Source organism: Erpetoichthys calabaricus, chromosome 2, assembly GCF_900747795.2.
Source record: "Erpetoichthys calabaricus chromosome 2, fErpCal1.3, whole genome shotgun sequence".
Classification (NCBI taxonomy): Eukaryota; Metazoa; Chordata; class Cladistia; order Polypteriformes; family Polypteridae; genus Erpetoichthys; species Erpetoichthys calabaricus.
In genome coordinates this window covers 89,546,613-89,559,926 of record NC_041395.2, presented here as the reverse complement: position 1 = coordinate 89,559,926, position 13,314 = coordinate 89,546,613, and the positions used below count along the sequence as shown (strand labels likewise).

At 35.8% G+C, this 13,314-nt stretch overlaps 1 protein-coding gene across 1 annotated transcript in view; it reads left to right on the top strand.

Moving 5' to 3' along the window:
* Positions 1 to 13,314, top strand: part of paqr6 (progestin and adipoQ receptor family member VI) — a 94,894-nt gene that overhangs the window by 31,241 nt on the left and 50,339 nt on the right. Inside the window, exons 2-3 of the mRNA XM_028794084.2 lie at positions 2,632 to 2,850; positions 7,833 to 7,960. Coding sequence (XP_028649917.2) covers positions 2,797 to 2,850; positions 7,833 to 7,960 — 182 coding nt within the window. The 5' untranslated portion in view covers positions 2,632 to 2,796. The remainder of the gene's footprint in view (positions 1 to 2,631; positions 2,851 to 7,832; positions 7,961 to 13,314) is intronic.

Here is a 13,314-nt window from a genome sequence, read left to right as displayed (position 1 = left end):
AAGAAAGGAAAAGAACATTAGTAAAGAAAGTATGATATACATTGCAGGAACAATTCAAAGACTGAAAATAGGTAGAGAGTATTTGGTTCTTGAGTGTGGTGTGATGTGTGTAGCAATGCTGCATCTGATAGTTCTCGAGAAAGTTTTAGGATGTACTGAAGCATGAAAAACATATAAACATGTCTGCAATGTAAGAAGGAAATAAATTCAATGTTTTGGACAGTGCCAAATATAAAAGTATTGTTGCGAGTTCTGTAATGAGCAGTTTGTGCTTATGTTTGTTTTTCTATATTATTGAAGTGATGCAGTTGATGAAGGAGTAATGAGCAACAGCCATTAGTTAATCGATGTGATTGATTTTCTTTTTCTCTCCATGTCTTTGGTTGTTAAATGCCTTTGATAACGAAGTAGCATTGTATTCCCATTTTTAGTTTTTTGATAAATAAATACACTTAACTGTAACAGCAGTGGCAGAGGGAAGAATCTGTAAGATAAACAGATAAACTGCCTAAGTTGTAGAGCTGTACTGGCTGTAACAAGAACAATACTGAAACTATGTCCTGATGAAGAATCATACCTTTGCAAAAACATAAAATTTAAATGAAATACAAAAGGGCAAGGGCAGCACGGTGGCGCAGTGGTAGCACTGCTGCCTCGCAATAAGGAGACATGGGCTCGCTTCCCAGGTCCTCCCTATGTGGAGTTTGCATGTTCTCCCCGTGTCTGCATGAGTTTCCTCCGGGTGCTCCGGTTTCTTCCCACAGTCCAAAGACATGCAGGTTAGGTGCATTGGCGATCCTAAATTGTCCTTAGTGTGTGCTTGGTGTGTGTGTGTGTGTGTGCGCCCTGCGGCGGGCTGGTGCCCTGCCCGGGGACTTGTTCCTGCCTTGCGCCTGTGCTGGCTGGGATTGACACCAGCAGACCCCTGTGACCCTGTGTTAGGATATAGCGGGTTGGATAATGACTGACTGACAAAAGGGCAATGCAACATGAATTAAATAGCTTTGAGAAAGTTACTGTATGTTGTATATGTATATGAATAAGTTGAAAGAAGGGGGTCATAAATGAAGAAAACAGTTTACAACTTTCTAATGCAATGTAACATAATTATAAAGGCAGATTTTTGGGATCAGCTTTCACATTTCTCATAAAGCTGTCATTGAATATTAGGCTTGCTAGTCTTTTATAAGTCTAAATTATTTTGCATTGCAAAAAAAAAATCTAAGAAAGAAAACTTTAAAATTTAAAGCTCATACTAAAACACTATAAAAGAGTTTGTTGGAACATCAATCAAAACTGCACAGTGGTGTGTTCATTTATTTTCCTTCTTGGCTGAAATATGGCACTTACATATTCTCATTTTTTACTATGTGATGGCAGAGCTTTTAGCATAATAGGATAACAAAAATCGTTAGTATGTTATGCAACATGGAGCAGTATGGTAATGGTTAGCGCTACTGCTTATTGGATCCATTGTCCTAGGTTCAAATCCCTTGCTTATTTGTTGTCTGTGTGCAGTTTGCACATTCTACTTGTGTCTTAGTGGGTGTTTCTGCAGGTACTCCAGTTTTCCTCCTCATCTTCCAAGATATGTAGGTTTGTTTGATTGCCCACTGTAAATCTTCCCTATATAATTGTGTGAGCTGGAGTTACTCCCTGTCCAGTATTGTTTCCTGCCTTGTGTCCAACACTGCTGTGACAGGCTCCAGCCAGCACGCGCATAAATTTAATTAAGATTGTTAGAGTATGTTATATTTGTTTTATGTAAATACTGTGATGGATGGCTGGGGCCCTTTCCCAGCCAGGAGCCATCGTAATAGAAGGACCGGGGGAGCAGATGTACACAGGCCACTGCCTTCCCCGAGGTGCTAGATGGCAGCCCCCCTGGGTTGCTGTGGCACCTCAGATACCTGCAGGGTCCATGGAAGGTAGAGGCTGGCAGAGCCCTGTTGGGTTCTGTGGGAGCCACCAGGGGAGCTGCAGAGCCCTACTTTGTTGGGCTCTCACCACACCTAGGAGTGATTCCAGGCCTTGCTAACAAGCCACCTGGAGTACTCCCAGCTGCTGCATAAACAGAACTGCCTACCTTCATTTGGGGAGCCAGAGTCAGGAGGAAGAGGATATGCTGCTAAAGGAGGAGTTGAGGAGGAAGAGGAAGACGGAGAAAAGAAAAAAGCGTTGTACTCTTGTGCTTTGTATGGTGTGCTGTAACTGTACTTGGGGAAACGATTTGAGAAGTGTTTTCCTCCCACTTAAATAAATGTGTGTTGTGCTTGAATGTGTGACTGACATCTGCCTGTGTTGTGTTTGGGGAGCGGCTAGCCCCTTGGTGGCCACAATACATTTTAGTCTTGATTCCCTATTTTAAAAATATTTTTTATTTTAAAGGTCGCATCTTATTTGTGTAAACAAATTTTGTTGTTTTTATTTGGATCTTCTTTATTACTGTGAAAATTGTTTATTTCAGATTAATGCTATTTTTATATTCTGTCAAGAGTGCAACACTGAATGAATCAACGTAGTATTGAGAAAATGACAAAAATTAAGTCTAAAGAAGTAACATCTGATCGTTTTCAATAATTGCGGTTAACTTTCTACAGTTAATTTTTTTCATTATTTTTTATCTTACAGGTGTAGAAACTGTGCTCAGAAACCAGGTTGAATAAAGTGCCATAATGGGAGCTGGAGGACATCGGTGACAGCAGATTTCTAGGAATTATTTTGTGTTTGATGGAAGTATAGTGAGCTGTAGTAACTGGTATCTTTAGTTCTATTAGGAAGTAAAGAAAAAGATACATGATGCTCACAATCAAACTTCCCCAAGTATTTGACTTTCATCAAGTACCCCATGTAAGTATTTCAGGTTGCAAAAAGTTATTTTCATTGATTTGGCATCACAAGTATTGTGTAATATAATAGTGTTTGTAGGCTGCATTAGTTTAATCATTTTAAACTTTCTGGTAATTCAGTTGAAACACATTTCTGTTTTAGTGAATTTTGCTTTTTGTGAGCTAAGTTTCATTTTTACCTGTGACCTGATTTGAGAAAAAGGTTAGGTACTCCTATACTTGTTCAAATAAAAGTTTATTTGTCATACAGTTTTGCACAGTACAATATACATAAAATGCTTAGTTGTTGAACTCCAAGACTCTGCATTTAGAAGAATTTAAAAATACAATAAATAGTAAATAATTAACTCTGTTAATATCAAATATTTACATTAACAGATTTCTATTAATATTAGAAAGGTAGTAAATAAATAACCTAATATAATAGAAAGATAAAATATACACTGTTTTCCCTTTATACTTATTAATGTAGTATCTAGAATTATGCAATTAACATAGTAAAATAATCAGAATAGTATAATAGCAATACATTTTATTTATGTAGTACCTTTCCCATACTCAAGGTAGCTACATGCAGGATAATTTATAAACTCTTAGGTTTTTGATGATACTGTAGGTTTCTTACATGAGCATTTTTCAAGATGTGACACCTGGTTAACGCGATAGTTCCTTACAACTTAAAGCATTACAATTATTCGTCAAAAATACATTAGGTATACTTGTCTTTCAATGAGTTCTTTCTTTCAATTGTTTATCTTTATTGCTTTAAAATATCCATACAATACATCTGTTACATGTAAAAACAATGTTACAATTGAAAAAACTGTATCTAACAGTTAAGGTACTCCTATCCCTATCTAACATGAGTGAATTGACATGAGGGACTTGTTCACAAATGCTAAAAGAACCTGCAGTCTAGCAAAAGTTTAGCACACTATGTATAACATGGGCAAAATGCATACCAAATGAGTTGTTCTTGGTAAGGTGTATTTAATTTTTCCTAAAATTACATCGTATGACATTTTCACATTTTATTGGGATAATCAGGTTAGAAGTCTTCTATTATAACAAGATATAACGGCATGCTAACAGCATGGTGTGATTAATCACAACTGAGGTAGAATATATTTAAAGTCGATTACAATTCATTATTGTAAAATTAAATAAAAAGATTGTTTCTAATGTTTTTTTTCAGATTGTATTAAGATTCCATTATTTTATAGCTGTGTTTAAACTAGAGGATACAATTTGTGCTGCAGATAGTTGGGTTTCTCTCCATCGCTTTTGTGTTGCTTTTCGTTGCACAAAATTTTGCATACTCAGTTTGAAATGAGCAGTCAAGCAAAGTGACACCTTTTAGTGGGTAACTAAACAGATCTTGCCAGAAGAAGGCGCCTTAGCTGCCTCAAAAGCTTGCATATTGTAATCTGTTCAGTTACACAATAAAAGGTGTCATTTTGCTTGACTTCTCATTGCATCCATAATACATAACATAAATCGGCATACTTGGTTTATAATTTCTGGATTGATGCAAAACACACACACACACACACACACACACATACATACACACACACAACTGGATAGTAACAACTTGCTTAATTAATGTAGAGTCTAATTAAACCAAAAACTTGGTTGAGGTGAAAACCTGCTGAACTTGAGAACCACTGAAATACGGATAGGAGTCTTTTTTTTTCCCAGCCCACTATAGGAAAGGCTTGAATATGTCCAACTAATCTTAGACTAAACTATTAATATTTAATCCAAAATTCTATTTGTAGAACTGCAAACTGCCCTGGATGAGATTACATTAGGCCTCCAAATAGAAAGAGTGATCGAAAATAAAAAATTGTAATAGAAAACCTAATACAGAATGCCTGTGCCTGCTAAATCATATATTGTCATGTATATTAAAAGATGATATTTTAATTAAGAATGCCATTTTAGGAGCATTCTTATAGAAGAGTTCTTCACTCCAGCATATCCTATGTTAGCATTTTTTTATTTAAATGTTTCTCTTTCTTATCTTGTTAATTTTAATTGCATAAGTTTCAAAGTCTTCCATTTCAAATGGTAGAAGTAAACATAATGCATAACCTATAGTATTTATTGCCCTTTAAAGTTTGTAATTGATCACAATTTATTAGACCCGTGGAGATTTCTAAACCCAAACTCAAGAGCATATTCCTTTTTCTCTCTAGTATATCACTGTTATTCCAGAATTGATTATTTCTTTATAGATAACAATTTCTTGCCCACTATCAAATCTTGCAAGCACTACGCTATTGTTATCTCCGACCACGTCCCTTTGATCATATAGCTCAAATCACCATGCCCCACATATGCAGCTGGCGTCTTAACCCACTTTTATTAGCAGAGGAGAATTATGCAGAATTTATATCCAAGCAAATCAATTTTTTTCTTGGAGACAAATACATCCTTGGAGGTCTGTGCAGGAATACTCTGGGGAAACTCTTAAGGCTTTCTTAAAATTACAGATTATTTCATATCTTTCCCACAAAAATAAATTGGAAACCCAGAAGGCATCAGAGTTAATCAGTGAAATTACCAGATTTACATCAAGAACATGCCAGCTTTCCAAATGAGGCACTTTATAGGAAAAGGCTTTGCATTCAGAACTCAACGTCTTGACAACAAACGAAACAGAAAAACTAATTTTTAAATCACAACATCATTACTATTAACACGGAGAGAAGGCTAATAAGATCTTAGCTCAGCAAAACCACAAACAGGAAGTTCACAGTGCAATACCAATAATTACCAACACAGATGGAGGCAATCATTGACCATAAAAATATAATGCACACATTTAGAGACTACTATAAGTACTTCTACTTTACTCAGTTTAAAGAAGACAAGACACAACCTAATGTGTTTTTGGATGCATTACAAGTACCATAGCTAGATACTCTCAGTGCAGAGGAATTGAATAAACCTCTGGCATTCTCAGATTTACTAGATGCTATAAACTCATTTCAGACTGGGAAAGCAGCAGGCCCTGATGGCTACCCTGCTAAATTTTATAAAGAAAATTCCATTAACTTAGCTCCCCTTTTATTAGCAACATTTACAGAAGCCAAAGACAATAAAATTCTTCCTCAAATGTTTGCCAAGCATTAATTGCAGTCTTTCCTAAGAAAAATAAGGACTTATTACAAGGTGCATCATAAAGACCAATTTCACTTCTGAATAATGATGTTAAGATACTCTCCAAAGTTCTAGCTAGAAGGATTGAGAAAGTGCTTCCTTCAGTAGTATCACAAAACCAAACTGGATTTATTGAAAGCAAACACAGCTTCCAATCTTCAGCGCCTTTTTAATGTAATACCTGTATATTCACTCACAAAGTCTAACACCCTGGACATATTATCGTTGGATGCAGAAAAAGCATTTGAAATGATTGAATGGGACTACCTTTTCACTATATTGGAGAAATGTGAGTTTGGTCTGAACATATGTGTATGGATCAAACTGTATACCAGTCCAGAAGCATCAGTTTGTATTAATAACATTATTTCATACTACTTCAAACTAGAACGTAGTGCTAGACAAGGATGCCCCCTGTCACCAATGCTATTTGCAATCGCCATGGAGCCACTGGGAGTTCACTTTTGAAATGCTTTTGATATAAAGAAGCTTATCTGAGAGGGACTTGAACAGAAAATATCACTATATGCAGATGATATGGTACTATATCTATCAGGTCCACAAAATACTGTGCCTGCAGTCCTAACAGCACTAGGAGAATTTCAAAAGATTTCTGGACTCATTTCTGGATATCACAAGTATACATAAATTTTGCTGTCTGCATGACTTGGACAGCATTTCTGTAATAAATAAAAACATTTTAAAGTCCCTTCCTTTTAGAGATCCCAGAGTACAGTGGGAAAAGGATCTCTTACTCAACATTTCAGAAAAGGAGTGGAAGGCAGCCATGCACAGAATTCACTCTAGCTCCATATGTGTAAAGCACACAAATATTCAACTTAAAATCTTGTATCGAACACATCTGTCTCGTTTAAAATTGTCCACAATGTTTCCAGGGCAAGATCTAACCTGCAAAACTTGCAAACGAGCTCTAGCCTCACTGAGTCACATGTTTTGGGCCTGCACCAAATTAACAAAATTCTGGACCAAAATCTTTAAATGCCTTTCAGATAGTCTTGGTGTCACAATCTCTCCTAATCCATTTACAGCTGTATTCGGTGTACTCCCAGATGGACTTAAAGTGGAGAAGGACAAACAAACTGTAATTTCTATTGGAACATAGACTTATCTTGCTCAACTGGAAGAATCCTAACCCACCTCGTTTAAGTCAGTGGCCAACTGATGTTGTATACTATTTGAAACTGGAAAAAATCTAATTATATCTTAGAGGATCTGTTAAAAACTTTTTTAAAACCTGGCAGGATCCAATCAATGACATTTCAGAATAAGCACTTAAATTGGGGTAAAGGATTTTCTCCCCCTTTTTTTCTACTCTTAAAGTTTTGTATGGAATGTTACTTGCTTTTAATAAATGCAATATATATATATTTTTTAAATAGCTTTGCTATATGGACATTGAGTTAAAAGTCTTATTTTACACACTTTTGTATATATTTTTTTATTCTATAGTCTTCTATACATGAGGATGCTACCATTTGAAAATCTAGTGTAACCTAAATAATTGTACCATTATGAAGTCAGTGGGGAGTTTTGTTAAAATACTATAACATGAAAAATAGATCCTATTATTCTACTCATCTGTTGGTGAAAAAAGAACAGTTTTTTCTTTTTTAAGTACATAATTGTTTATAGTTTATGCAGTATATCGTAGCTCAGTCAGTCAGCCAGTATCCATATTGCTATATATGAATATTTAGGATCTTTATTAGTGTTGAATTACTACATGTGTTTTTATGGTTTATTACTGTGGTAATGATGACTAGCATATTTCTAATCCATCAATATATTTTTCAGGTTTTCCGTGAGGATGGCATTATTTCTGGGTATCGGCATCCTCGCAGTTCTGCTCTGGACTGTGTTCTTAGCAGCTTTCAAATGACAAATGAGACCATCAATATCTGGACCCATTTCCTACCTACATGGTGTGTGAATAGCAAAGGGTTTTTTTGTTCTTTTTATTTTGCAAAATAGTAGATATAAGTAAAAACTAACATTTTAAAAACAATTTCAATGACTTATAGTGCAATGACTTATAGTGCACAGCTTATATGTGTTTGTCATGCCTAGTGTCTTTCTCCATTTGTTTCCAAGAACTGTTTATATTAAAATCAATTAAAAAAATAAATTCAAAAATACAGTACTTGAAGCTAAAATACTTAAGTATGTTACTATCCGTATATATACCATGTTTAACATGTAAGGGACATTTTATGAATGGATAAAAAAATTTCAATGTTTATACATGTTTTGAGAGTCCCTGAACATGATAAAACTGATTTAGACATGATGCCTATGTGAGTGTTAACGCCTGTGGAGACACTAATTCAAAAACAAATCATTCAGTGAAACTTGGCATAGATGTTATTGTTGTAAAATTCTAAAAACTTGATGAATTTGAATAAAATCACTCTTATTATTGATTGCTGTCCAGCAAGACATACTAGTTTGTTTTTTTTAATTGTTGTACAAATTACAATCACAGACAATAGTAGTATTGGAGAATGAGTATATACTGTATGTTTCAAAAAGATGTAATTTATCCATTTCTTCCCACTAAATGTTGGTTATGCTGTATTTTACTGCTAAAATTATAGCTTTAATCAATATAAGGACAGCCATAAACTGCACACATCAGGTTTGAAAGTAACTATTGAGGAATAAAATCAAATATAGTATAATAAAAGATATACCTGTATTCTATAATACTAGGGGGCTTCGCCCCCTGCTCGCTTCGCTTGCCAACCCCCGTATTTGGTTTTCCAGATACACACTTTTAAGATTTTTTTTCTTTAAATTGTTGCTATTTCATTAGTTTCACTTTTATTTCAGAACTTGCGAGTCCCAATATGCTGAATCTTTTTAATGAGGTCAGGATAGGTTTCCCTGTTTGGAATTTCAGCATAGACAAAACGATCTACATCATCAGCAGCAGTTAATAATTTACTTACTTTTTTACTTTGTAAAAAAAAAAAAAAAAAAGAGTTCTGCATTGGACTCCTGTCTGTAAAGTCGTGCTATTTTCCTCAGACAGTTCCAAAAGTACATGGGGTTACCAAGGTGATACCCCAGCTTTTGTGTAGGTTTTTGTACAAGGGCTAGACGGAACATTTTTGACTCCTGGGGTAAATTTAGGTTTTTAAATAAGCAGACAGATAAATATATATACATTAACAAAGTAACCAATAAATGCATGTGCGGTAAACTCCGTTTTTGAAATTCTCAAGATTCTTTATTTGTCACATGCATAGTTATACAGGACAACAGGCAGTGAAATGCATCCTGATCTGTTTATCAAAAACTGTGCAAAGTTAGAAGAATATCAGTTAGATTAACAAAAAGTCAGATTGAAAGATAGCAGTATAGTAGAACATAATAAATAAGTAAAATTATGTGAATAAAATAGAATTAAGTGTTAAGGTGCAATAGTGTAGTAATTATTGTGCAAAACCAAAGTTAGACTGGTGCATAGTTAAATGAGGCAGTTTGTTTGTTTGCGCTACTGCAATCTTTACTTTTTTATATTTTCTAATTTTCCTACTTTCATATCCTTTTTTTTTTTTTTTTTTTTTTTTTTTTTGAGCCTTTCTAATTTCCCTGGTTTCATAGTCTCTAACCTGCTCTGCATGTGTTTAGCGCCAACGTTTGTAAAGGTCTTTATGAAGTTCTACTTTGTCTTTTACTCACTGTCATTTAATTCTGAGCTGGATTGGACGTGCTTTTTTTTTCAATTCCACTTGTTCCGGGCTGATAATTTCCTTATTTTCTGAATTTGCACCTCGATTATTCTTTTTTGCTCTTTTTTCTGTCCAACGCGTTTGAGTCTCTTTTCTCCGCGCTTTTCTTTCTTCATTTAATCGCCAACGTTTCATTTCTACCCTATTCATTTCTACCCTATTGACCTTTGTAACAGATTGAGGTGTGGTCCACCTCTTGAACCCTCAGGTACCACTCTGAACACCAGGTGATTGTATAAATAGTATTTATTGTACTATTAAACTGTGCACAAAGCACTCTCCACACCACACTACTCATAAACAGCTCAGCTCAGTGTCTGGGCTTTCCCACAGTCCTTTTATATCCCCTGACCTGGAAGTGGTTCCTGGCTAAACCCACAAGTCCTTATTCCCTCCGGGTCAGGGTAAACAGTCCTTTCTTCAGCCCGGGAGCACATCGTTCCTTCCTGTCACGTGATGATGACGCACTCCCGGGTTATAGGGCACAAAAGAGCCCACTAGCCCCCTTACAGCAACTCCCGGTGGCCCCCAAGGTATCCAGCAGGGCTGTGTATACAAACTACAGAGTCCATGAGGCCCTGCTGGAACTCGGGGCACCATCATGCTGTCCGGAGGGCTCCTCCTAGCAGCCTGGGGGTGGCGACCGGAGTCTGTAGCCGGTCGTCCATCACACCTTATACACTTTATATGCACTGAGAGCCCTGGAGCTGTGTGTGCTGCATGACTGCCTTTACACTACTGATTTGTTTTTTTTTTATATTGCTTATAAGTAGGGTGTGTCTTGCAAGACTCTCGTTCTGTGTTCCCGTGAGACGCACCGTGGCAGGTCTCTTTCGTCTCGCGGGTCTTTAAATTATCTTCTGAGAAGATCACGTATCATAGACTATCAGGACAGGGGACAGGATTTCTTTTTATAATAGATAGGAGTCAATTTTGGAGAGTATGCAGTCTAGAACTGAGAATAATTTACAATAGCAGCCTTTTTTGCCTTCAGAACTTCCTGAATCTTTGTGTGTACTCATCAAGATTCTGGGAATATTCCTTGGGTGTTTTGGCCATGTTGGTTTAAGCGTCACACAGTTTTACTGAGTTTTTGACCATTAATTCGTTCTTCAAACTTGTCATCCCACCTCATCTCTGTATTGAATTGTACAGGCTATCTGAGTCAACTGAAGTCATTGTCATGTTCATGGAGACAGCTTCAAATAATATATGCTTTGTGACATTATCTTTTGGAATTATCCATTTGAAAAAATAGTAGATTGTGGCCTTTAAGTGAGATATTATTGCACATGGTCTGCAACAAGGCTAGATTTGCTGTGGCAATCAAATGATGTTCAACAGATTTTAACAGACCTATTATGCACTAAGAAAATATTTCTAATGAAGATTACACTATTACCACCAGGCTGCACTGTTGACACAACATAAGATGGATTCGTTGACATCTATGCCAGATTTTGACTGTGCCATTTGCATGTTGCAGCAAAAATCATCTTCTTGTTCTTAGCTGAAGAAAAGCAGTGTCTTCTCCTGCTGTAAGGAATGACATGTTGTGCATTCAAAATAATCCTCCTGTTAACTACTTTTGTAGAGAGCTGTCATTTGAGTATTTCTGTTAGCCTGAATGAGCTCAGCTTTTCTCTTCTGACTTCTTTTAAATAAAAGCTATTTTTGCTCTCCAAGCTGCCACACAGGAGCGCAGCTGTTTCTGAGGTGCTGGTAATGCCACACATTACACCAGTAATCATACAACAGTCACTAGATGAGGCATATTTTACCGATTCAGATGTTTCATTAAACAGCAGCAAAAGCTCTTCACCATGTCTGTATGCTTATGTATTCAGGTACAGCCACAAGATCGGTTATGTGGAGATATTGCATATATGTATTAATGAGCAGGTGTATGTAATGAAAGGGGTCTCTTAGTGTGTATGCCAGACTGTAGAGTTTCATAGGATCAGAGATGGATACAATTTCTCTGCCAAGTAAATACTACCATTGTAGTGGACTTGTCGTTCAGTTTCTAAAACTTGAAAATTTATTCTTTATTTTAGTAATTATTAATCCTAGGACAGAGTTAAGCAAAGTAACAATGTTTTGAACATGTCGGCATTATGGTAATTCAACAGTGAAAATATAAAACATGCACAAATCTTTCAGGTGCGACTATTGGAAGAAATAGAAGAATTTGGGCAGTATTGTGCAACTACTATATACAGTATACTCGTGTATAAATCAGGTCTTGAAACTCGAGAAATCGATCATAAAATCAGTCCCGTTCAAAAATGCGATACTTACATTTTTTTCTTCTTGCCTCCTCCAATCTCGCATCAGTTTCTCAGACACATCGAATTTTGTTGCAGCAGCGCAGTTACCAATTTCTTTCACCACATCAACAGCTTTTAATTTAAACCCAGCATCATATTTTCTTCTGATCAAATGCTCCATCGTAGATAAGGAATGCTCTTATAATAAAGGTGTATGAGGGTATGAGATACAAAAAACACAAAACAGTACAAGCGTTGCTTTGGATTAGTTTGGGTATTACCGTGTGGTCACGTAGGCACAATACATAGAAAAAAAAAAGGCAGTGTGCTCCATGGTTACTCTCTCAGGTGGGCGTTAGCATATCATAACCTGTTGGACCAATAGTGTGAGTTTTCCGCATTCGACTTATAGACCGATATAATTTCTGGTATTTTATAATACGGTGAAATCAAGTCCTGACTTAACCATGGGAGAACTTATCCGTAAGTATATACAGTATTTAAAAGGGTATTTTGCAGTTTAGGTATGTATGGCCCAAAAGACATGATATTAAGATTCCTAACCGAAAACCTCATTATTTGAGCTATAATTATTAGATAAAAGAAGAAAATATGATATGAAAAATTGTCATGCTTTTGGATTCAGAGATGCATTGGAACAGGAATGTTTTTCTAGTCAACGATCACAATTAAACGAGCAAAAGACCTGAATATTGTAATTAAAAAATTGAACATTTTATAATAGTCAAGATGTCTTATTGACATGATTTCTAGATCTTCATTCGGTTAATGTTGCATATGTTTAGTTATATTTTAGCCATGTTAATTTTTTTCCTTTGCAAATATAGCCTTTGTAGAAAAACATGGTGTTCAAAGACAATACCTATTTTAATATTATCTAAGTTAATTTATTTAGATGCACCAAATTAACACCATTTTGGACAAACATTTTTAAATGCCTCTCTTAGACAGCCTGGGTGTCACAATCCCTCCTAATCCACTAACAGCTGTATTTGATGTACTTCCAGTTGGGCTTAAAGTGAAGAAGGACAAACAAATTGTAATTGCCTTTACTTCACTATTGGCACATAGACTTATCTTGCTCATCTGGAAGAATCCTAACTCACCCCTTTTAAGTCGGTGGATAACTGATGTTATATATTATCTAAAATTGGAACAAATCAAATTCTCACTTAGAAGATCTTTATAAAACTTTCTCAAAACCTGGCAGGATCTGATTAATAACATTTTAGAACAAGCATTTAAATTGAG